At 32.5% G+C, this 26229-nt stretch overlaps 2 protein-coding genes across 4 annotated transcripts in view; one reads left to right on the top strand and one right to left on the bottom strand.

Moving 5' to 3' along the window:
• Positions 1–1035: 1035 nt before the first annotated feature.
• On the bottom strand, positions 1036–18667 carry LOC139523833 (cysteine-rich DPF motif domain-containing protein 1-like). 2 transcript variants are annotated; one of them, XM_071318166.1, is made up of 4 exons: positions 18554–18667; positions 7026–7134; positions 5325–5408; positions 1036–4443 (listed from the first exon to the last, which is right to left on the bottom strand). In XM_071318166.1, exons 1-4 carry the CDS (start codon positions 18646–18648, stop codon positions 4423–4425), a joined length of 309 nt encoding a protein of 102 aa, XP_071174267.1. In that variant the 5' UTR covers positions 18649–18667; the 3' UTR covers positions 1036–4422. The 2 variants fall into 2 exon arrangements, with proteins under 2 accessions (XP_071174267.1, XP_071174274.1); XM_071318173.1 differs by lacking the exon at positions 18554–18667 and adding an exon at positions 15027–15942.
• A 236-nt stretch (positions 18668–18903) lies between these two features.
• Positions 18904–26229, top strand: part of LOC139523820 (transient receptor potential cation channel subfamily V member 5-like) — a 59686-nt gene continuing 52360 nt past the window's right edge. The window contains exon 1 of one of the 2 annotated variants that reach the window (XM_071318154.1): positions 18904–19028. The gene's annotated coding sequence lies outside the window, so the exon portion shown is untranslated. The remainder of the gene's footprint in view (positions 19029–26229) is intronic. The other variant, XM_071318146.1, reaches the window with a different exon arrangement.

Below are 26229 nucleotides of genomic sequence, written 5' to 3'. Positions count from 1 at the left end.
TAAAGAACTTTAATATCCTTTAATAACACCATTAAACTGTTTTTAACTTGCATCTGTAAATATTTTCGTGCACCTTTGTTGCAACACTCAGCATATGCAATAGAGCGATAATACTCAAACAGAGGACTGCAGTGTATTGGAAGAGGCAGATGAACAATGAGAAACAAATAGGCTGCAAAATCTTATTTTTGAAGATTTCAAATGTGCTATAAAGATTGATTTCATTTTGATATGTGAAAGATTAAAATTGCAACGCATTTAGTGAGAAACACATCTAGACAATATTTTGAATCATCTTCCTTTCTCAATAACTGCAGTTAAAGCTATTCTGAAAAACAAAATGATGTGGTGGCGGTTGAAGGGTGGTTTGTAACCCCCTTTTATATTTGACCACTTATGCTTTTATATGAGGACATATGGTTGGAACCCCCTGTTTATATGAATTACATGTTGAACACCACCTTTCTCAAGGTACAGATCTCTGTCAGTATAGCCTAAAAATTTACCTATCATGCCAGTGACAATCTAGATTTATTTGCAGTATATACAATCATTGGCCAAAAAACTAGAGATACTCTGATCAAATCTAAGTAAATGATGCCACAATGAAAAAGGGTGTCTCCATTAATTATCTGGAAGCAAACTTTGAACTTTGGTGGATAGTTGTCTCATCGGAAAACCTACCACATCTCCTTTTATTTAAGTTTGGTGGATAGTTGTCTCATCGGAAAACCTACCACATCTCCTTTTATTTAAGTTTGGTGGATAGTTGTCTCATTGGAAAACCTACCACATCTCCTTTTATTTAAGTTTGGTGGATAGTTGTCTCATCGGAAAACCTACCACATCTCCTTTTATTTAAGTTTGGTGGATAGTTGTCTCATTAGAAAACCTACCACATCTCCTTTTATTGAAGTTTTAAAAAAAATCAAACAATCAATCACCAAAACACTTCGACTTATAAGTGAAAACAATGCAAATTAAAACTTTCCATGTGATAAAGGGTACAAACCATTTACTAAATATTTCACCAAGTTTCAAAAAGAAATTCTTTATTAAAATAATACAGAAACCACAAAATGTTGAATTTTTCCAAAAATCAAGTACCATAACTCTGGAATTGAGTGCATATAAAGAAAATCAAATATAACCTGTCTTTTAGTTTATTCAAAACATTCCATTGAAATCAATCCATTTCAAATGGGTCATTTTTATTCATCATCTAGAGCTGAGACTACTATGTGTTTTAGTAGTCTCAGTCCAGAGACAACACAATTTTGAATTTTTCCAACAATCAAGTACCATAACTCTTGACTGGTTTAAGTTAAAATGATGAAAATCAAATTACGCTGTCTTTAGTGGTCCAATACATTCCATTAAAATTTCAATCTATTTCACAAAGGTGCTCTCCATTTATAATTCATAAATCACAAAATTTGGTATTTTTCAACAATTAAGTACCATAACTCTGGAATATAGAAGTGAAAAATGAGGAAAAAATCAAACTAAACCTGTCTTGAATGGTATTTCACATTCCATTAAAAGTTCAATCAATTTCCAAAAAGGTATCTCCAATGGTCCAACATTCTATTAAAAATTCAATTTATTTCAAAAAGCAGTTCTCTGGAAACCTACAGTGTGATAGACAATGGATATGATAGACATCATAATTCCTGTATACCCCTGACTCAACAGACAGATGTAGAACAGGTGTTAGAAGCTGTCATGGGTATGCAGTTTGGAGCAAGCATTTGCTCTGCTGGGGGCAGAAATCCACTGTAATTTTGAGAAGAAGACCTAAAACAAAGATTCTGCTCCCTTTACTTGCAGTATTCCAAGTGCACCTAGTTATTCTATGTCATTAAAAAAACCAAACCATATACAATATTTTCCCTTAAAAGGGTTCACTGCTTACAATGTTAACTATAATATAAATAAATATATTTAAAAGAGTATATGTTAACTTGTCTAAGACCTTACGGATATAAACCATTCATATAGATATCATAAAAATGATTAACAAATGTAGAATTGAGTGTGCTAACAATGCAATTTTTCAAAGAATTAATATTTTGAAGCGACATAACCATGATAACTCTTGTAAAAATATTGGTTATCTCTGATTTCTCAACTGATCCTTGACATTGCTAATATATACCTATGGTATAAGTTTAATTTAAATTTTACAATTGATGTTGAGCACTTACAATGGAGTTTCCTTAAGATTTACATTTTAAAGGGACATAACTCCTATTAAAATAATTGATAAGTGTTAATTTTCTAATTTGTAGTTGACATTGCAGATATAATCCTTCAAGGATGTACTTAGGTGAGGTTTTGGAATTTGTGTCAAATTTTCGGACTCCTTGGTGTTTTTCCATACAAAACAATGTAAAATATTTTGCCCCATAACACCCATTTATTTTTTCATACAAGATTAAATACCTCATGAAAGGTCATTTGCCAAAATTTTAGAAGATTCTTAATTTTCTTTCTTTTGTTTTGAGACCAAATAATACCAATGCAAATATAAGGTAAAATTCCGAGTCAGTCTTTTCCCGCCATATTTTAAATCTCAATTATCTCGAAAAGGAGGTCCATGACCTATCAATATTTTTATCCTTAATTGATGCTCTACCAGCTCATAGTATAAATTTTAACTTCTTAATTTATTAATTTTCTCCTAACCTCACCTAAGTACATCCTTAACATAAATTTCATTAAAAAATCTGACTAGAAATGTTACCTGAAGCCCCAAACCACCTATTATGCAACTTCGTTCAAATTAACTTGCCAAAGGGACATAATTTAGGTAAAAGTTAATTAATCAAAACTGATTATTAAACAATTCCAAAATATTTTTGATATATATCTTTGATTAAAATTTCATTATAATCTTATGAAAATGTAGGCTTAAGAGTGCTTAGAATGCATTTTTTTTAATAAATTTGAAATTTCCAAGGTGCATAACTCGGTCAAAAAAATTGATCAGAACTAATTTCAAGCATTGCTGAAATAAATCTGTAGCAAATATATGGCAAGAATTGTTAGCCTGAGAGTGGCATTAAGCTGGACAAGCAGATAGATGGAAACCAAGATGAATGGACACCTTGATTTTGTGACTCAAATCACATCAGGGGACATCTTAGAACTCAAGTGGGATTGATATGGAGTTTCGGAAAAATACAAATGTAAAGATCTTAATTGCTATTAATCTATCTACCTGAATAGAAAACAATGTTCATAATAGAAAATTATGTTCATATTACAAACATTTATACATGTTGATTTAGTGCAACCAAATGGCAAATTATGTACATTTACATTCAATAACAGAGATGACCAAACCATAAAATCTTTTAAACTTTACTTTGTGCAATATGTGCAATTATTCATTTAAGGTTAAATCAATGAGCTGCAGATTAATATGACAAATAAATTGTTTATTTGTATAAAGAAAAATAAGTGATTTATTGCATTATCCAAAATGTTTTAATAAATACCAAATATTTGTGTTTTTCAGAATTAATTTTTAAAACTCATCCATCTAAGGGGAGACAATATATATAGGAAGATGTGGTGTGAGTGCCAATGAGACAACTCTCCATCCAAATAACAATTTATAAAAGAAAACCATTATAGGTCAATGTACACCCTTCAACACAGAGCCTTGGCTCACACTGAACAAAAAGCTATAAAGGGCCCCAAAATTACTAGTGTAAAACCATTCAAATGGGAAAACCAACGGTCTACATCTCTTATTGTATTTTTTTTTATACTGGAATGAAAGTGAAATTTTTACGTATTACTTGCAGCAAGAAAACAAGCCAAGTGACACCATTTTTCCTTTTTATCTTCTTAACACATATTATGAAATCTATCTTCTCATATTTTATTTCAAACTCTATCTTATAGATTTCTTTTTATTCACACAAATGTTTTTTTGTTATGAATATTTATGCAAATCTGGGCAATATACTGGTACATAATGGCAATTTATTTTCAACATTTTTCAATAGAAAGTAATTATAATTGGTTTTTTTATTCTAATATTCAGTCCAATTTAATTTTAGAAAGATTTATACATCATATTGTTGATAATATTAATATGAATTTTTTGTTCCCATCGTCTTTGCTTATTCTTCAGGAATTTGTATTAATAATAATGTCTTTAAAACTTAGTTGATCTTTGCTTGAACATAATAAGCTCTGAGTCGCAAGTTCTGTGGTGGCTTTTGACAACCATGTTGAAAATGATCTTATATCTTGCTGGAACATAAAAAGCTTGGAGTCGCAAGTTCTGTGATGGCTTTTGACAACCATGTTGAAAATGATCTTATATCTTGCTGGAACATAAAAAGCTCTGAGTCGCAAGTTCTGTGATGGCTTTTGACATCTATGTTTAAATTGTTCTTATTTCTGTCAAGTTTTACGTAAAATTTCCTGAAGATAAAACAAAAAATATTTTGTAAGTAATAATCAGAATATTATTTGAATAGTTAATGAATTAATGAATTCATTACTATACATGTATATCATTAAATGATTACATAGCATATTGTTTCAAATTATTACATGTTGAAACTGTCTGTGTTGCAAACCCAACATGTGCATATAATATCTTATTAAAGTTTGTAAAAGTGACCTTCATAAAAAAAAAGAAGGACAGTTATGCTCACATAGATCCAGCTCTTGAGAATGATAAATCATAGGCATTTAAGAATTGGTCAAATCATTTCACAAAATTACATGAATGTTGAATCACTATTTAAACTTTTTAAAAATAAAATGCCACTGAGTGAAAAGTGAAAAGTGGGTCAAGGGTAAAATTGAGAATGGAAATGGGGAATGTGTCAAAGAGACAACAACCCGACCATAGAAGAACAGACAACAGCAAAAGGTCACCAACAGGTCTTCAATGCAGCGAAAAATTCCCGCACCCGGAGGCGTCCTTCAGCTGGCCCCTAAACAATATATATACTAGTTCAGTGATAATGAACGCCATACTAAACTCCAAATTGTACACAAGAAACTAAAATTAAAAATAATACAAGACTAACAAAGGCCAGAGGCTCCTGATTTGGGACAGGCGCAAAAATGCGGCGGGGGTTAAAACTTTCATCTCATTTTATACAACCAGTGTATCAGAGCTGCAACTGAAAACAAATGTATATTGCTAAGTTTCTGGAAAGTGGCTTTGAATATTGAAAGACTAGTACTGTACATGCTAGTTTAGACCATACATTTATCAACCACGAAAGTGTACTTAAAGTGTCATATAGTTAGAAGGTAATAATACTTATGAATAACAATGTAGTTCTTACCTGTTGAATTTCTTGAGGAAACTGTTCAATCTTTGATTTACAACAATCTATACAAAATCTCTTTGTATAGAACAAGCTGCATTCCTGTGAAACATAAAATATAATATTTCAACTATCTGTCATACAGAATTATTTATGTTTTTATTTTTTTATACAGACCATCAATAAATCTAATTTTATAATATATGTCACTTGAGGGCAGAGTTTTCGCAATTTTTGAATAAATCAAAAGTTATAATTTAGTTAAAAACGCAAGAATTGATAAATACTAACAAGTATGCACAGAGTGTGAAATTTGTAATTTTCACTCATACCAAGTTCACTTTCAAAAAGTTTATTATGTTAGAATTATTGACCAAGCAAGCCGGTATATGGGATTCAATCTGCACAGCTCGTGTGACCCTAATTAACCAGAACGACGTAGGAGTTTGGGTTAAAGGGTCACACGAGCGTGCAGATTAAATCCAATATTCCGATTTGATTGGCCAATATCTGTTTTAATATATGACGCAATCAATTTACGTGAACGTTTTAGAAATGAAGATAATATTCCGCAAACAACGAATCCTAGGAAAGTTTCTTGTAGGGTAAAGAAAGGGGGAAAAAATGACTTTGGTAAGTTTTAAATTAATAACTTTTTAAAATTTTTACACTTATTCTAAAATTGCAATTTAATGGTCGATTTTTTTTATCGTTTCTGTTAAATTTATTCACAAGTTTTATTCAATTAGTGGCGATTAAGACTTTGACAAAATTTATAACAGGGGCGGATCCAGCCATTTTAAAAGGGTTCCCAACCCAGAGTAACTATATGTTCCCATTCAAATGCATTGATCGTCCACCCCTCCCCCCTGAATCCGCCACTGCAAACTGTGAATACGTTTCTCTTTCCAATCTTTTGCTCCCCAACCCCATAAATTTCTTTTCATCTATTGTATTCATTCTTAAGACACATCCATCTAAATGAAGTCTGATTGATCGCCAGCTAATCCTCTGTTTTGAAACAAACTTAAATATGATCCTCATTACATTCGATCCAAAAATAGCTACTTTATGGGAATAGATATTCAAAAAGACGTTATAAATTCCATGGAGTCTAAAACTAATCCAAATAAGATTTCTGTTATTCGGATATTCTTAGATACATTTCTTTTTGGCAGAAATTACCAAAAATTGTTTTAACTATCTTTCTGACTTTCAAACACTGATTTAAGATTTACATAGTACACAAAATATGATGAAATATTTTATGTCCCAGCTTGGATAAAATAAACTAGAGGCTCTCAAGAGCCTGTGTCTCTCACCTTGGTCTATGTGTATATATAGATAGCATGATTTTTTGGGCTATATAGATCTATTAAGCAGGTACATGTCGGCTAACTTTATGTTTAATAGCCAAAATCTAGGTAGCTCTATGTAGCAGCTACGATATTGAATGCAATCGGGATAAACATAATATGTCATGTGACTGTGATGTCATCATTGTTTTTTCATGATTTACTCCAAAAAAAATAGAATATAGAACCAAATTATTAGGAATGACTAATATTTTTCTGTCTATTCGAAATAACCTCAAAAATGTGGTGCTATGACTCACCTGCTACACTGGTCAATCAGTGTGCACCACATTTTTTAAGTTACTTCTACAATAAATTTCACCCTACATTCCATAACAAACAGCTAGCGTAGTAATGATGTTACCGTAGAACAGCAGACAGACAGCTGACACATGGAACAGTGTGAGCCAAGGGTAATAAAGCCTCCTTCAGCACTAAATGGATCCTTGCACAAATATGAGTCTTCCATTAAACTAGAGAACAAAAAGAAAATATTCATCTATATTAAATATCAAATTGCTTGTAAGCACAGAAGGGTAAAGATTGTGTTTATTTATGAGTGGGAATTAAAATTAAACATTACATTGTCAATAAATTGATTCAACTACATTCTGGACAATGGGAGATAACTCCAATTTTTAAAGATGACTTTAACAGTGACATCATCTATATTTTTAGAACAGATATTAGATTCCTGCACTTTGCAATAGTTATGTAATTTTCTTGACAGGTGTAACATTGTTTTGTGACTTGAATATCTGAGCATATAATATATATTACATTTTTGATAAATTTCTTGAAATGTTCATGGATAGGATGTAAAGAATGTTATGAGCAATGCACTATATTTTGTGTATTGAAAAGGTAGTGATAAGCCTTACATATGTAGAAGATTTTGATATTAAGTCAGTAACATAGGGGTTTTGATTGCATTTCAGGCAATCTCCACCCCCAAAAAAACCTTCTTTGAGATACAAACATGTATATATCATTTGGCACTTATTGTATACACATTACAAAGTATAAATGACATCAAAGAACACATTTTTTTTGCTGGTCCTAATTTTTGATAAATTGCTGCACATTGATATATACCAAATAATTTCTTTCATTCAAAAAGCAGGAACATGACTTCAAATCACCAATCCATTTTCAACTAACACATACATACATGTACATGCAATTGTTATCATGTTTCATTTATTAAATTTAGAGACTTTTACAAAACTCATTTACATCTACTGACTGGCCACTGAATTTAGAGAAAATTTGATCCAGGATGTGTGTACTTGAAATCACAGAGTACATGTACTTTAAAACTTTAATTAATCATAGATTAACTGATTATTTCATTATAATTGGATTAAAATTTAGGACAGGATAAATCTTTATTTGCTTTCAAAAACTTTATGGGACGATTAAACATATAAAAATAGGTACATGGATAATATTCAAAACGTACTATATGTTATTTTAGGATTTTCACAATGGATATTAGCTGACATTCCCTGCCAGTGTTTTAGATCTAATGAGCTGTAAAGGCTTAATAACAAATAATGTGGATTCAGTAATATTCGTTGATACCAGTTTTCGTGGAATTAGTGGAAACAGGAGAACCATTGATTTAAATTTTCAATGAAATACCGTACAAATTGCCTAAAGGAATGCCAAGTCCACGAAAATTAATATCCACTAAAAATGCAAGCTATCCACAATCCACGAAAATTGGTACCCACGAAAATAAATGAATCCACAGTATAATAAACTGGAGTGTGTTGATTTCTGTCAAGACACTCATGAGTGTTAGTCTCTAGTAATGAAGTAATAATTAAAGTTGTCTTTAGTAAAATAAGGTACAATAATAATAATAACAAGAGTGCACATGCTGAAATGTCTCACCTTCTATACTAATCATTGATATTATGTTGATAGTCCTAAGTATAAAGCTTTATTACAACTGTCTCAGACCAATGAACCTTGAAAATGAGGTCAAGGTCAGATGAACCATGCCAGGCAGACATGTACAGCGAACAATGCTTCTATACAACATATATAGTTCTATTACTTATAGTTTAAGAAAAATAGACCAAAACACAAAAACTTAACACTGTGCAATGAACCGTGAAAAAGAGGTCATGGTCAAAAGAAACCTGCGCTACTGACATAAAGATCATAAAATATTTCCATACACCAAATATAGTTGAACTATGGCATATAGTATTAGATAAAAAGACCAAAACTCAAAAAACTTAACTTTGACCCCACTGAACCATGAAAATGAGGTCAAGGTCACATGACATCTGCCCGCTAGACATGTACACCTTACAATTATTCCATACAACAAATATAGTAGACCAATTGCATATAGTATGAAAAAAACAGACCAAATCACAAAAATTTACTATAACCACTGAACCATGAAAATGAGGTCAAGGTCACATGACATCTGCCCGCTAGACATGTACACCTTATATAATTACAATCATTCCATACAACAAATATGGTAGACCCATTGCATATAGTATGAAAAAAACAGACCAAAACACAAAAATTGAACTATAACCACTGAACCATGAAAATGAGGTCAAGGTCAGATGACACCTGCCAGTTATTCATGTACACCTTACAGTCCTTCCATACACCGAATATACTAGCCCTATTGCTTATAGTATCTGAGATATGGACTTGACCACCAAAACTTAACCTTGTTCACTGATCCATGAAATGAGGTCGAGGTCAAGTGAAAACTGTCTGACAGACATGAGGACCTTGCAAGGTACGCACATATCAAATATAGTTATCCTATTACTTATAATAAGAGAGAATTCAACATTACAAAAAATCTGAACTTTTTTTTCAAGTGGTCACTGAACCATGAAAATGAGGTCAAGGACATTGGACATGTGACTGACGGAAACTTCGTAGCATCCAGGTCTTCCACCTTCTAAAATATAAAGCTTTTAAGAAGTTAGCTAACGCCGCCGCCGGATCACTATCCCTATGTCGAGCTTTCTGCAACAAAAGTTGCAGGCTCGACAATAAATAACAAATGAAAGTGAACTGAAGCCTTATAAATCAGATGTATGGTAGAGTCCCGGAAGTGGCAAGCTTCCCTGAGGCCCTCACATACAAATACTAATGCAATAAAAAACAGAGAAACCCAGAACATTCAGGCAAGTATGGACACAACATTCACTTCTGAATTTATTTAAGATTGTGGTTAATTAATTATAGCACAGCATAGGTCATGTAGGTTTCTGACACAGAAGGAATGTGGTCAAAGAACTGAAAAATTTGAATTGGACTTTTACCTTTTATAGTCTTTAGAAATAAAAAATCTAAATAAATGGTTAGAATCAGCATATAGAAGTACAGTACATCAACAATTACTTTTTTGTTAAATTCAAACTAAGTTTAATCTTTAACAATTTGGACCGTAATCATTGTTAATGGCAAACCAATTTAAAAACCAGGCCCAAAATCAAAATCAAAAAATTAAACCCAAGAATTTCAGAATTTCAGACTGAAATAAATCCTATTAAAATTCAAGTAAAAAAAATAGGCAATTTATATATAAAAAAAAAAAAAATCAGCCCCAACTTTCCATTTTTAATATGGAACCTTGTGGTTCAATTTCTAAGAGATCTATAGACTTATACTCAAGTTATAGTCTGAAAACATGAAAATCCTTGTTTTTTGTCCATAATTCCAATATTCCAAAACAGTTGGGGTCATGCCCCAAAATGAAAAAGCAATCCCAACCAGAAAGATGAATAATGAAAGAATTTGCCAAAAATGCTTCTCTGGCTATGTTTAAGATGAAATTCATTTTTTTAACTTCATGTCATATAAATACATGTATTAGTCCGGCCGAATGGTGAAAAAATTGCTCAAATAATGAGGAAAGCACCAATCTTTGCATGATGGTACATTTTTGTGTACTGAGCAATATTAGCTATGGACCCACCCTCAAAATTCAATATGGGGGCTTATTTCAAGATGGCTGCCGCACGTTCTAAAATAGTTTCCAGTATTGCACAAATCACAGTGGATTTGATGCTGGAATCACAAAAATCAACATATTTGAATGACTTGGTGTACTTAGCAAGATTTTGTTGTGATCTATCTTTGAAATATAAAATGGCGGCTATTTTCAAAATGGCTGCCTTGAAAAATAAGCAAATATCAATTTTTGAGAATTGACCTGAATATAACCATTTTATAATGTATAGTGCCACTTAGTATCTGTCCCAGTTCTGTCCTTTTTTATTTTGCCTTGTTTGTCATTTTATACACAAAGTAGTAGCTTTCATAAAAAGCTGTAGTAGTAGCTTTCATTAAGTAAAGCTGCACTATTTGTTGTCTTGGGTCACACATAAAAGCTGTGAATTTGGATTTATCTGCCATTAAGATACTATTCAGTGTCTATCTTATTTCGGAGTCGCAATATTTTGCAATTTGAGATATTATGCTTTGAATTGAGAATCATTTAAATACATATCAGTGAAATGGCAGGAATTGGGGACAAAAAGGACAAGAACATTGAAATGGCAGAAATTGAATCATTTGGGGATATTGAGAAACCCACAATTGAAGACGCTTACCCAGAGAACAGCTGAGAAATGACTATTAAACAATTGTACCAAGAACTTTTAAAAGATGGAAAATCTAATGCTCAAAGAACAGCTGAGATTTAAAACAGAGCAAAGCGCGAATGGTTTTTGGTCTCATTATGATTCAAGCTGAACAGAAAGAGGCAATGAACATTTATAACGAACAGATGGGAGCAATATCTCAGCAATTTCAGCAGTCTGAAGACAGGATAGGCCACAAGGCTAGTGGTAAATGCTTGGCGGAATTGATGGTCAAACCAATAAGATATTTAATGTCGTGGTGAGGCGGATGAAAAAGCTGACGACAACTGAGGAAGGAGAAACAGTTCAATTTAAAAGTGCATTTGAACAACAGGGTACCTTCCAACAACTGGCATCATGTAAATGAATTAGTGGACAATCGAAATAAAGAAGTTAAAATTCCTGCAATGGACACATCATCTAAGTCAAAATTTGACCTTAGCCAGTACAACGCAAGTTTACCAAAAGTACACAATAGAATCCATGTCTTGGGTCTTTCTCCTCTTGTAGTTCGCATGAACCATCAACCGCGCCAACTCTGTTGAAGGTGTCTTCACCTTAAGTCAAAAGTCCTATGTCAGGGCCCTTGGCCCTGCATGCATGAGACGGGTTGAATTATTCAACAACAATCTCCATACATACTATAAACCTCTAGTGCTAATCAAGGACACCAGCAAAAGGCATATTTGTCTTCTTACGCACACTTACAATCTACTATGAGTCAATAATATTTTGTTCAGAGCAGCACACCATTACATAAACAATTGACTGCAAGTGGATTCTATCAAGTTTATACAATGCTGAATGCAGTGCCTACTGACGGTATCATACCTCCTTAGCTCCTGTAGCTCTAACAGGCTTCCCATAACAGCAAGTTGACTCCACTGACCGATCCAGGAAAGGGCAGAGGAAACCAAAAATGTGTGGCAACAGCTCTTCTTCATACTACTCATTGAAGAGAGAATATACCCGATGGCAAGAAATATTGGTGCAAGGGACCGGAGCCGAAGCCCACAGCTCCAAAAATTGCAAAAACTTAATTGAAGAGGATCTTTGAATTGGGAGGCGTTCATTTACCAATTTGAACGAACTGTCGGTAGATGACAATGGGAAAACAGGAAAAATGTGTGTAGGCCCCAGATTGCCAGGCCGATGTTGGCTTTGAGTACGCTCGCAAGGTGAACACAGATGATGATTCCAAGGCCTTAAAACATTCATTTGGAGCAGCGCTTCAGCAAGAAAGATAATTAAATCAGATTGGAACTGAAGCATTTGTCCAAGGATGTAATGACAAAGATTCTTCAAGGCATGTATTTATAGAGAGGAACCCAGAAACACTCAACAAGGCTTTAAAAGAATTGAAAACCTCAATAGCAAATATTGGATATATGGATCAAAAAGTGCCAATTATGACCATCGGCAAGTCTACTTTGCTGATGGCATAGTATCGCCGACCGATAAAGGGAATATGAACAGTCATTTGGATAATGAGGTGCATAACCTCACACAAATTGTCACAAGACTAGCTGATGTTATGCTTTCAACTAATCAGCATAACCGTGGATTGACCGATCTATATAACCTTGGTTCTTCTGATCAAATAATCATGGAAGATCACCAGTTCAATGGAAGGTCACCTGATCAATAAACAAGTGGAAGATCTCCTGAGCAATATAATCGCGGTAGATCGCCAGATAGAAATACAACCAAGCTTAATACCTATCGATCAGCAACACCCTCACTAAGCTATAGGTCATATAGTCCCTAAAGACAACGGTTAGCATCTCCACGGACAAATTCAAGAAATCCCGGTTATTTCAGACAACGGTCACCTTCACAAGGATACGGAGCAAATCAAAGTGCCACCCCATCAATTGAGTCTTTAAACAGCAAAGGGTCGGGCCAGTAGGCAAACGCACGATTCCAAAGTCTATTAACCATGAAACATCACCTCATCATAAAATCGAACAGAGGCCCACGGCTTCGTCCGCTATTGTCATCAGACAAATAATTTGAAAGAGCTTAGCAGTACGAGGTACTTAACATGACCAGAATGTGAGCATGATTGTGGACACTGCTGCAATTGTAATATTAGTTAATGAGAAATTATTTCCGGCAGAAAATGGAGATTTGGAGAACGTAACGCTAAGTGGTTTGGGTAAGCAGCTTGTTATTGGGAAGATTATTAAGAACGACTCTCAAAATTAATAGAGTAAACATACACTGGGGTGTGTGCAAAGAGCCATTAACAGACGATGTTATACTTAGGCCAGATATTTTGGACACACTGAGGGCATGATAAACCTGAGTACTCCCACAATTACCATCAACAATAAAGTGACAAATGCGGCATTTGTTAACAGTGGAAACGAGATTTCAACTCAGCAAGTAACCATCACAGTTCCTCCAAACTCAAAAATGACTGTTGCCAGGAGTGCATTTTAGGACCATGCTCGCTGAATAGTTGCGAATTTCGCACGTAATTGGAAAAAGAAATAGTTGTCACTTTACCATTTTGAATGATGACAATCGTCTCATCCGCCTGAAGAAAGGTACACCTATTGATTACATAGAATGATTTGACGATGTAGTGGGTACGGCAGATGAAAACGCGAGAAGTGACGTAAGACGCGACATTGTAGAGACACGAGACAAATGCCCTCGGCACTTCCTGAAAGTTTAGATGAGTTACCCACTATTCCACCACATGTAACTGACATATATTAAGTTAAACGTTCAATTGACTCATTTCAACCTATTTCATTCCAACCATTAAAACTGAAAGCGTTTAAAGTACAATTACAATAATACGTTACATATTGATTAACTTTTGAATTTCACTATTTGTTTTTGTATATGTAGCCATATTTGCAAATGTATGTGTTATAGAAATAACCAATTTTTTTTTTTATATTCTTAAATTAATTGTTAACATATTCAACACCATGAAGTCCATTTTTAAAGAATCTTTACTTTAATTTCCGAAATTATATAGAATACCTTTAGGACAATCTTGATATTTATACCGTTTTTCCGCCATCTTGAAAATGGCGGCCATATTGGATTTTTCAGAGTGGGTCCATAGCTAAAATCAAAGGGTATATAACCAAGAATTACTATGCAAAGTTTCATGCTTTCCTCATGAAGTGAGCAATTCTGCTCTATATTTGCACCAATCGGCAGGACTATATCATATACTATAAACCAAAGGTTTTTTTTTACAAATTCTATGTATCTATGCTAATAAATGTTCTTTTTCCTTATACATTTGTTCTCCATTTGCCCCTTGTGGGCACTTAATTGGTAATAATCAAATTATCTGTAAGCACTGAAGAGTAAAGATTGCTTTAATGTACAAATGTATCAGTGTGAAGTAAAATTAATAAATATTGCAATGAATAAAGCAGTGGTTGTAGTTGATTATACCATAATCATTACAATTCTGGACAATGGGAGATAACTCCAATTTTTAAAGATGAATTTAAAAATGACATCATTCATATTTTTAGAACAGATATTAGATTCCTGCACCTTGCAAAAGTTACGTAATTTTCTTAAAAATTGTAGCAATAGTTTATGACTTGAATAATTGAGCAACTACATTGATAAATTTTTGAAAATGTTTAAATTATTGCAACACCAAATTGAAATTCAAATTAAAAAAACACTCTTTATTTTTTTGTGATATAATTTGTTGAAATAGAACTAGTTAAACTTTATTTAAATCTCACCTAAGTTTAATAAATAAATATCGACTGGATAAGTTCTTATCTGCACATGCAGCTACTGTAACCGTAAATAGTAAAACAGAGGTTTTTATTCTCATTGTTTTCAACACTTTAAATAACCAAGTTTATAAAGTTATGTTATTGACACCTTGTAATTGGTCATCCACAACTCTTAACTGCAGCAAGATGGCAGATTATCAGCATTAGAGAAGCAGGTATGTTGCTGTGACAATTGCACGTATTATTGGTCATCACCATTCCACTATAAGTCGTTTTGAGAATAAAAATCAGGCAAAAATCGATGTTAAAGACCTTCCCAGATCAGAGACCCCTATAACATCTGCTAGGGAAAATCAAGCATAATGAAGGTTGGTCAGAAGGAAATCCATTGCAAACAATACAATCCTAAAAAGAGAGTGGTGGCCATACAGGAGCCTTTAAACAAGACTGTTGGAGATCGACACTTCACTACTGGTTATCGTGCGATAAGACCATTTCAGGGACCTATGCTTACGAACAGACACACTGTTGCCTGTATCCAATGTAGTGCAGAGCTCACCAAAGTTGAAAATTAGCATCATGGAGGAAGATCCATTGTTCCAATGGAGTTCTGTGTATCTTCATTGGCTCAATTGTAGGCCGGAATCAAACCATATCGAGCATATATGTGACACTATTGAGCGTAAAGTGCCCAAAAGGACACCCCAGTTCAAACAAGTCATGACATAAACAATGCCCTTCATCAGGAATGGTTGCTGCTACCTAAGCAACAAATTAGTCGACTTTAATGTGGCAGGAATCAGAAGACGTTAAGAGACAGTTATCAGTTTTAATTGAGGCTGCGCACCAAGTACTTATTCTTTGGCGTATAGCAATCAACCATGATATGAACAATCATCTTAGATTAATTTTGAAATGTCTGACATTGTAAAGTTCAACAACAGCAAAAGTTGTAAAATGCATTTTTTTGTACAAAAAACACTTCATTTTGTTATCAAAAATGTGGTTAGATAAAAACTTTTTTTTATACATTTTTTTCTTCGTTTTAATGCCAATGTTATCCTTAACTATGTTTCAATATTATTTTACAATTATTTTATCATATTCCATCCAAAATAAGAGGCTGATTTTTCAAGTTTTAAAAAATCAAGGTGTTGCAATACTTTTTTCCATGTGTATACTTTTTTGGCTTAAAAATAGCCTACCCTAAAGATTTTATTGTCATTTTTCATTAAGCACTATTAAAGTCAGAATGTTGCTCCCATAGACTCAATGTAAAAAAAAACCATAAAATAAAAAAAAATCCCTTCCTACCTACCCTAACTTTTTTCAGATGTAACTGGAACCACACATACTTTTTTATTTGGCCTTACTTATTTTGCCACATTATTAAACTGCTATTCGTTTGGGAGGCTATATATATATATATATATGTAAACCTCAGATCTGTGTACGACCTCAAATCTGTGTCCGTTTCTCAAATCTATGCCCCAGCGTGACGTCAATCGCTAATCTATGTCCATAAAAAAATATTTGGCCTCAAATCTGTGGTCGATTTTTTATCATGACATCATTAACAAATCTATGTCCTTAAAAAATAATTTGGCCTCAAATCTGTGGCCAATTTTTAATCGTGACGTTTTTTCTCAAATCTATGTCCGTTATAAAAAATAAGGCTTTAAAACTGTGTAATGTTTTAATTCTTTTTCAGCCATGCTCAAATGTATGCCCGTCTAATAATTTCGGACTTATAGGTTTTCTTTTTTATTAAGTCATTTCCCATAGTTCTATATTAATTTATTGGTATGGGTTCTCCCTGTGTGTACAAGAGCTAAAGTATAAGTAAATCTAGCTAGATTATTTCGCTTGTATTTAAACAGGGACTAAGAAAGTCCCTGATTTAAAATATTGTTTTTTAAGTACGGTCTTGTATGATTTTTGTTTCATAAAGTAATTTCTCCATATTTGTAGTTAAAATCTTTACATGTGTGTGTTATTATTGTATGCCGTCTTCAAAAATTAAACTACACATACTTTTTTTAGTAAAAAGACAGTAAAGAATGACTATTTGTATGCAACTTCAGCGTACTTCAATTGTCTCTAAAAAATTTCATATTGCTGTTAAATTGACATTCATACAACTTTATCAATCATATGTTACTTTAAATATCAATAAAATCATTCTGAATTGCTAAAAATAAATGTTACGTGCTCTATATTTTTAATTAAAATATTTGTAAATCACAATAAAGCATATATCAATTTTTTGGTCTTAGCTGAAATCTATTTAGTTCAAATGTAAAACTTGTAATTATGTCTTTAATAACAAAAATCTTTCCCCGAAAAGAATCATTCTTTATGTTTCGGCACATTCCTTCACTCCAGAAAGCAGATGTAACAACTGCAGTCCCTTTGTTCATGGCTGGATTTGTTTTGAATTATAAATATTCCCCAAAAGTAGGAGTAAGTAAAGATATCCCGATAATTGTCAGAAAATATTTTCAAGAGGATAAATCTCTAGTTGACGTATTTGAAAATATTCCATCAGTCCACTATTCATAACAGATTTTCTTCCAGTTTAAAAAAAACCAAAATATAAAGCAATTTTAAACCATGTGTATTAATAGATAAAATGTTAACCTTGCTTTTGTCATATAAACCACTTGTTCAATGTTTGTTCGGTGTGCTTTTCATTGTTTACTTGATGACGTTTTGTTTAGGTTTTACGTCAATGAAAGGACATAGATTTGAGCCAACAATGGCCATAGATTTGAGTAAATAAAGGACATAGATGTGAGACAATACAGGACATAGATTTGAGACAATAAAGGACATAGATTTACGGAAAGGACATAGATTTGACGAAATATTAAAAAGGACACAGATTTGGTGAAAGGACATAGATTTGAGGCCGGACATAGATTTGAGGCTTACATATATATATATATATATATAATATATATAAGTACAAAAATGTATGTCTGAGCCAGTGACAACTCTACAACAGATAATGTATATAATATATACACAGTTTGTGTTATCTTATTAGTCATTCTGATTTTAAAAGGTCAGAGCTCAACCAAATTGTCCCACTTTTGAAATAGTGAGGCCGAATCGTCTGTGAACAAATTGTCTAAACTATAGCCTAAACAGCTGTGGCCGAAATGACCTGTGACAAAACTAGTTGCTGGCCAAAACGTCTATAAAGCAGTTTTTTTTTTAATTAACTTTTTTAATAACTTTAAAAAAAAAACCCAGAGAAAACACAATCTACACATCAGAGGCGGAGATTGTTCTCTTTATAATGGTACTCAGGAGCTTGTTTTAGTGGGTTCACGTGGTTTTACTGTCAATGGTGGTCGCTATTCCATGTAAAAACCTCGTCTGACCAACTAAACAAGCCCCTGTGATTGGTAGGCCAATATTTTATATTAAATTTGAGGCAAAATTAGCAGCTTGAATTTATATAAAATAGCCAGTTTCATACAAAACACTAGATGAAAGTTGACATAAGGATTAAGACTTCTTACATGATATTCTTTGCAAAATTTGGTTTTGTCCCAAAATATTGATAAGTGCTTGAAAATTTACATGCATGACACAAAAATCGCTTGTTTTCTTCCATGCTTTACCGGAAAATTGAAAATGATTGTAATTTTACACAAATACGGGCTGTGGCTAACTTTTTGGAGAAATACACTTTTAAGACTTTTAAAGATAACAAATCAATAAATCTAAATCGCCATTTCCTACTTAATCAAAATTTCTCTTTTATTCTTAAAAAAAATATTTTTGTATAGAAAATATGGGCAATAAAATCACTTTGAGATTGTTCTCGGGTTTAGCATACCCAAAGTAGCTTTTAATCAAAATTACGTTCATTTCCTGTTACGTAAATGATCACGTGGTGTTGACATAAAATGGAGCAAAATAATTTATTGACAAGTGAAAAACACTTTTGTTAAGTGTAAAGTGTGCATTAAATAACTTCTTCTATTGTCATAGGTAAGCCATGTTTTACATATCATAATAAATCTGTCACTCGGAAGAACGTGCTTCCAATGTAGAAATCGACAGTCGTTTAAAAATAGAAAAACTGTTTACAAAATGTCATGGAAACGCATAAATCCCTCGTTTTTTTAAAACGAAAAAAAGTAATTACTATGACAGTTCATGGGAAGGAACATTTGGTGATTTTCAAATATTTTAAATGATAAATTTCAATTGACCAGATTGTAGGTTTTAGAATATCTGCCATAATCTGGTCAAGTTGTCCCATAAACGGCTATACAATGTAGGTTCTTATTTCTTTTTCTGCTGTCAACTTATAATGGCCACAATCATCAAACTATACATGTAGAATCCTAATTAGGCTTTTATACACAATAAACTGATTTTACTGCCACAGATTATTTTGCATTCTGAACCTCCCCCTCAATTTTTTTTGTTAAAGCTAAAGAAAGTCAAAGGAGTAGGTCCGGTAAGGACCGATTTTGGCCGCAAATTTCAGGTCTCGTACGAAAGATTTTGACCACTTTTTAAACACTTAAGTGTCTATTTCATTTGAATCAATTAATATATGTGAAAGATTTTAACTGATTTAGTCATTAAAAAATCCCGATTCAAGCTCAAATATGAAAAATCTACCAAATATGCTGAAAAATGTCACTTTTCAGATGATTTTTGTCAAAAATGAAAGTGGCCGCATACGTGTTCATCCTCAACCTTTATATATGTTATGTATTTTAAATCATAAAATACAACTTACATTTCAATATTAAGGATGAACACGAATGCGGCCACTTTCGTTTCACACGAAAACTGTCTAAAATTTAACTAAAATGCTAGAATTGTTAAGATTTCAGAAATTTAGCATGACTTAATGGTGCTAGTACCCGATATATGTGCATTGTATTGTCAAAACCAGCCCATATTTATGTAGCAGAAGCATTCTACTGTCCAATAAATAACTAAAAGTTTACATTTTAACAATTTTGTAAAACTGCTATACATGTATTTTGGGGCCAAAAAGGGGTCTTACTGGACCTACTCCTTTAAAAGTACATGTACGAGGGGTGGGGGTTTGAGGGGTCCTGATTCCAAAATCCTGGGCTTAAAAACATGAAATTCTGATGTCCCAAATTTAAAGAAATTTAAATCCTGACATCCTGAAATTCGAAAAAAGAATTCCCATATCCCGAAAGAATAAAACTCAAAATCCAAACCTTATTAAAACAACAGATCCTGGGGTCCCTGATAAAAGGTCTGGTCCCCCCTCATGTACACACTGTATGTTTTCTTTAATATGAGACAGGCATTACCTGTAAATGGGGACGAAGTCTATATTAATTTTTTTTAATTCAATCATGTTGATAAAAGAAACGGAAATACCTTAACGTTTCCGTTATTGGTTCTGTTGTTAGGGATTTAGTTGTGACATTATGTAAGTTATGACGTCATATTCAATGTAAACATAGAAACGCTGTTATCAGGTAACGTTTTTTCATATCAAACAATTATTAAAAATGATTTGGTGTTGAATTCCTTCCTATATTTGTTGATATGTTGATAAATATACATTTTATTCAAAGTCTCATGCAGACAAGACCGACCGGAAAACATTTGTGCGCAGATGCAGAGCGGAAAAGGAAGTAGATCTGAAAAAAAGTTAACGATTTTGAGTTCATTAGTAGAATGAAAAATTCGGGAAATTTTCCCGATTTCTTTTTTTTTTTTTTTTTTATTGATTTTTCTACCGTAATTGGGGACTTCGTCCCCATATTATGTACACATGTAATTGACAGCAAATTACTTTAGATTCTGACTCTTTATTGAGTAATTATGTGCCCCAAAAAATCAGGTTACAGTCATATTTATTAGTGAGAGAGGATAGGACCTTTATCTTTTGGATCGGGTAGTTTTAAGCTCGGGATCTAGGAATTCTTTTTTCGAATTAGTTTTAATAGGTTAGGGATTATCTCCCAAATTGGTTATTATCAATTGGAATATCATTTTACTGTCCAAAAAAAATCACTTCAGGAGAAAATATTGCACATTCCTTAAAACTAAGGGCAACAACTTTTAGTTAGCAAATGCTCTGAATATTGGATTGTATTCATTGGTATTCGAGGGATCAATTTAGCATCAGGGAAGTACATGTACATGTAGCTTACTGAATTTTCTTATATATATTGACATTAATAAATGCCATAATAATAATAATGCACTTTTAAAAATGTTTTTCTTTTAGACATTTATTATACTGAAAATTTATATTCCTTGCCGGTTAATATAAATTAAAATATCCCAAAAAGGTTAAAGTTATAACATACAAAAAATCAAGGACGTATATTAGATTGTTAGTCATGTTAGTTATACCTGTACATCCTTGAAAAAAATGTACAAAATAAAAAAAACCAAATCATTTATAATGTTGACTGAATATTCCTCATGATAACTAACAACTTCATTTAAAACCTGTTTTACTTTATGCTCGGTACTGTACTCTAAATATATATTCAATTGAAAATTTCATTAAATAAATTTATAAAAAAAGATTGTATTGCTAATTAATTTGTCAGATCAATTATCTTGTATTTTGATTACTACATTGTATATATATGGTTAACCTTTTAAACACTCTAATTTTACAAAAATAATTAACACAAAGACTCAATTTTATAACAGCTTGAGGCAAGATCTGAAATTAAACATTTGTAAAGTACTGAAGATTTATAAATAGATATAGTAAGATGTGGTGTGAGTGCCAATGAGACAACTCTCCATACAAATAACAATTTAAAAACTAAACCATTATAGGTTAACATTGATTTGACTATCAGACTGTTAACCAGATAATTGGCCGAAAGATTGTCTGAGAAATTGATTAGTCAAAATGAACAGTCAGGGGACTTACTGAAATAAGTGATTTTAAAATCACTTATTTGAGTATCAAATTCGAAGTTTGAAGAAAACACAGCTATTTGATACAGAAATTTTATACTATTTACAATGTTTTATTGGTGCAAATGAAATGTATAATTTTGGCACAAATGATATTCCAATTGGTGCAATGGCATAGCAACACATAGATTTTTACTTGCACAGCCCATTTTAGGGTCTTGTCTTTTTCATATTAAATTGTCTATTTTTCCACTTGATCTGAACTAAATAGTTCCTTGGTACAATCTTTTCTACTTATTTTGTAAATATCTTTATTCGATGTGGTGTTTTTCAACAAGTTGTGACTTCTCAAATACTGCATTTTCCACATAGTATATATATTGCATGTACCAGCATGTAACATGTATTCTGAAAAACGGAAATGAAAGTTTGAAATGTTTTCCTTTCATTATCCATTAAAAGTTTAGTATGCCTTAGTCCTAACCTTTAGATACATGTATAGGTATAGATTTATTTTCTTACATGGACTAAGCTATTATGAAGAAAATAGTTTAAAATACTGTTCATTCCATTCGAGACCTGCCGGATTATTTTGTTCTTGACCTTAAATAAAATTGAGAATGGAAATGGGGAATGTGCCAAAGAGACAACAACCCGACCATAGAAAAAAAAACAACAGCAGCAGAAATATATACTAGTTCAGTGATAATGAACGCCATACTAATTTCCAAATTGTACACAAGAAACTAAAATTAAAATAATACAAGACTAACAAAGGCCAGAGGCTCCTGACTTGGGACAGGCGCAAAAATGCGGCGGGGCTAAACATGTTTGTGAAATCTCAACCCTCCCCCTATACCTCTAGCCAATGTAGAAAAGTAAATGCATAACAATACGCTCATTAAAATTCAGTCCAAGAGAAGTCCGAGTCTGATGTCAGAAGATGTAACCAAAGAAAATAAACAAAATGACAATAATACATAAATAACAGCAGACTACTAGCAGTTAACTGACATGCAAGCTCCAGACTTCAATTAAACTGACTGAAAGATTATGATTTCATCATATGAACATCAGGCACAATCCTTCCCCTTAGGCAATGTTAGGGGTTTAGTATCATACCATCATAACATATACATGTATGAGAAGAACATAACCCGTGTCATGCCAACAACTGGTTTTTGAAAAAATGTGTTTAGTTCCGATGCAAAGACCCCATAAGTGAATCAATATTAACGCCAAAATATGCAATCTTTAATGACCTGACAACAGTATCGTAACTATATCCCTTCTTAATAAGTCTATTCAAAGGTTTTGTTAGTTTTTGAGGTGAATACTGACACCTTTGTGCTTTTTAAAGAATATTTCCATAAAAAATTGGATGTGAAATACCTGAACGTATAAGAAGTCTGCATGTTGAGCTATATTTACGAATGATGTCCTTATACCGATGATAAAATTTAGTAAATGTTTTTGACTAGTTTGTGATATCGAAAACCCTGGTGTAATAATTTTTCAGTAATACATAAATTTCTCTCGTTAAAATCTAAAACATTGTTACATACACGAGCGAATCGTACAAGTTGAGATATATAAACACCGTAAGATGGTGACAAGGGAATGTCACCATCTAAAAATGGATAATTAACGATAGGAAAATCTCTTTTATCATAAATTTTAGTATTCAGCTTTCCGTTAGTGATATAGATATCAAGATCGAGGAAAGGGCAGTGGTCATTGTTAGTATTAGCTTTATTTAAAGTAAGTTCAACAGGATAAATTTCTTTAATATACATACTGAAGTCGTCATTATTTAGATGTATTATTGATTACATGTATTTATAATGACGTCTTTTAAAATTGCTTAATGAAAAGTGGTAAGGAAAAATACTTTTGGGAGAGTTTATTAAAATTTTTGAATCTAAATATCTGTCTATTGAAAATTGTATGTTTTCAGGGGTGTGGAAATGCTATGCCCGACTCGCCCGACTCGTACATTTGAACAACCGGACAAGTAATTATGTTTGTCTTGGTTGCCCGTGGACAAGTAAAAAAATATACAAGACAAAGTTCAAATCCAACAAAAACATAAAATTAATTTCAAAACGTATAAAGATGTTTAATTTATGTAAAAGAAACCAATGTTCAGCAAGTAAAAACATCAATGTTCATGACGATAAATATTACATGATACCGGAAATAGATCAATTACCAAAATAAATAAAAATAAGTATGCGAACCCGAGTCGCGTAACATTGCATCAAATGGCTTTGTCAATTGACCGGGGATCGTCGATTAGGTTTTATTCATCATTTACCGGAAGTGTCATTTCTTTAAATTTTGTATCGCGATTCAGATTAATAAATACTTAATAAAAAGGTGGGCAAGCAAGACAAAAAGAGTCATGAGTCGAGTACAAAACCTTAAATGCAAATGGAGGACACAGTATTTAAAAACAAAAACGGAAGCGAGAATTTCAGACATCGTGGATATCAGATTGCCCTTGGCTATCATGGCTATGGAAATTCGGAAAATAAATTAAGTTTTTGTCTTATTTATAGATGAAGTCTTATTTATAGATGAAAGGTCAACATTATTTGTTGTCAAAGTGGAAAATAAAAGGGACGCTTTAATTGCCCATCAAGACAATACTAAATAATCAAGAAAAAACCAAGTGTGTCAGTTGAGAGAAACACCACAAAATCAATAGTTTATCTATTATTTAGTTTACATTTCTTCAATCACTGTCCTCAAATTTAGTATATGTACCTACTGGCTACAATTTTTATTCAAAAACTGCTGCAAAATTGTCCTTTACCATGTTTACATCTCATTTCATTGGTTGGTTTGCTGTTAGGTTTCTGTCCCATTGATGTCAACCCATTTCCTACTTCCTAATTTTTTACACATATAAACAAATAGATTTCATTTGTTTGTGATGCACAACAGTGCTAAGTACGAATCATATATTAGCCAACAAGAAATACTTCAATATTTATTGGGATAATCAGGGCAAGTAAATTTTTTTCCGGACAAGTAAAATTTTAGGTTTCACTTGCCCGGGGACAAGTGCCCACAACAAATATTTCCACACCCCTGGTTTTGTGAAATAAAAGTGTTTTCTTGACTTGTAATTTTATGAAGCAGATTAAGAAACTTTGCTTAATTAAAAGTTTTAGATCTGCATTAACTTGCAAATGTGCGTGATGTATTTTGCGGAAAATTTTTGACTGTATCCCAACCACTTATGTCAACTTATAATCAAACCACTTAATATAGTAAAAAGATATTTTTACTGTAGGCATGGTAGGCCCAAAATTATATTTTATAGGAATTTGGGGTATAGGGGATGTGACCCTCTATAGATTGGGGGGGGGGGGGGGGGGGGGCGGGTAACAGACCATAAAATATATAGTACATGTATTGTATTTTAACTACATTGTTATTGGTAAATTGTTAACTTCTAATATAATACCTTGTAAGACGAAAAACTGACATCAATTTTTTTCGTGGTATATGGATATTTAATTATATAAAGAGCATTTAAAAATGTACACTTGAACCTCTTTTGAAATGGTGTCAAGTTTTTTTTTATAGACATCAATTTGTAAGGAATACTTTTATCAATCTGTTCAATAATGCAACAGTCTGATCATATCTCATAAAGTCATGATACTTGTCAGACATGCATACATGCTTCAAAATCTCCTAGGGGGGATTTTAGCCAGAGGAGTCCTATTAAATGCATCTCTAATAGACATAGATGTAATAAGTGTATTTACTCTAATAATATATGGTATTGAATAAGTTTATTAGAGATTAAATGTATTTTAACACCTTTGTGTGTCTGTTTCTATGTGTCTAACTTATATGATAGGGATGTACAAAGTCAAAACTGCTTGTTGGAAATCTTCTTTAAATCAGGAAAGTTAGCTATACATGTAGGTTGTCAGTCTAGCCTAGTAGTTCTTCTTTTCTCAATTATATAGATAAAATTTTTTGTAGCAGTGGCACATTTAATTTTGTTCGTTCTGTAGATTCAGCGTCAAATGCCACAAGCCTATCAAACCATACATTTCAAATTGAATTTGGCCTCTAAGAATTATTGATAAAGCCAATAAAATTCTTACAAAATTGTCTTATCATATAAACATGATTAATCATAAAAGAATTCAGACAGCAGTGGCTGGATGTCAGATTGCAAAAAATATGTGATACCATATATACTTACTAGAACACACCCGCGAAATCGCGGGCATTCAGAGTTTGAAGGATGTAAAGTGTTGTTGGAAGAATTTTGTAA

The sequence above is a fragment of the Mytilus edulis genome, chromosome 1 (genome assembly GCF_963676685.1).
Source record: "Mytilus edulis chromosome 1, xbMytEdul2.2, whole genome shotgun sequence".
Classification (NCBI taxonomy): domain Eukaryota; kingdom Metazoa; phylum Mollusca; class Bivalvia; order Mytilida; family Mytilidae; genus Mytilus; species Mytilus edulis.
The sequence above is the reverse complement of the archived record's forward strand: the minus strand, read 5'-3'. Positions and strand labels throughout refer to the sequence as shown.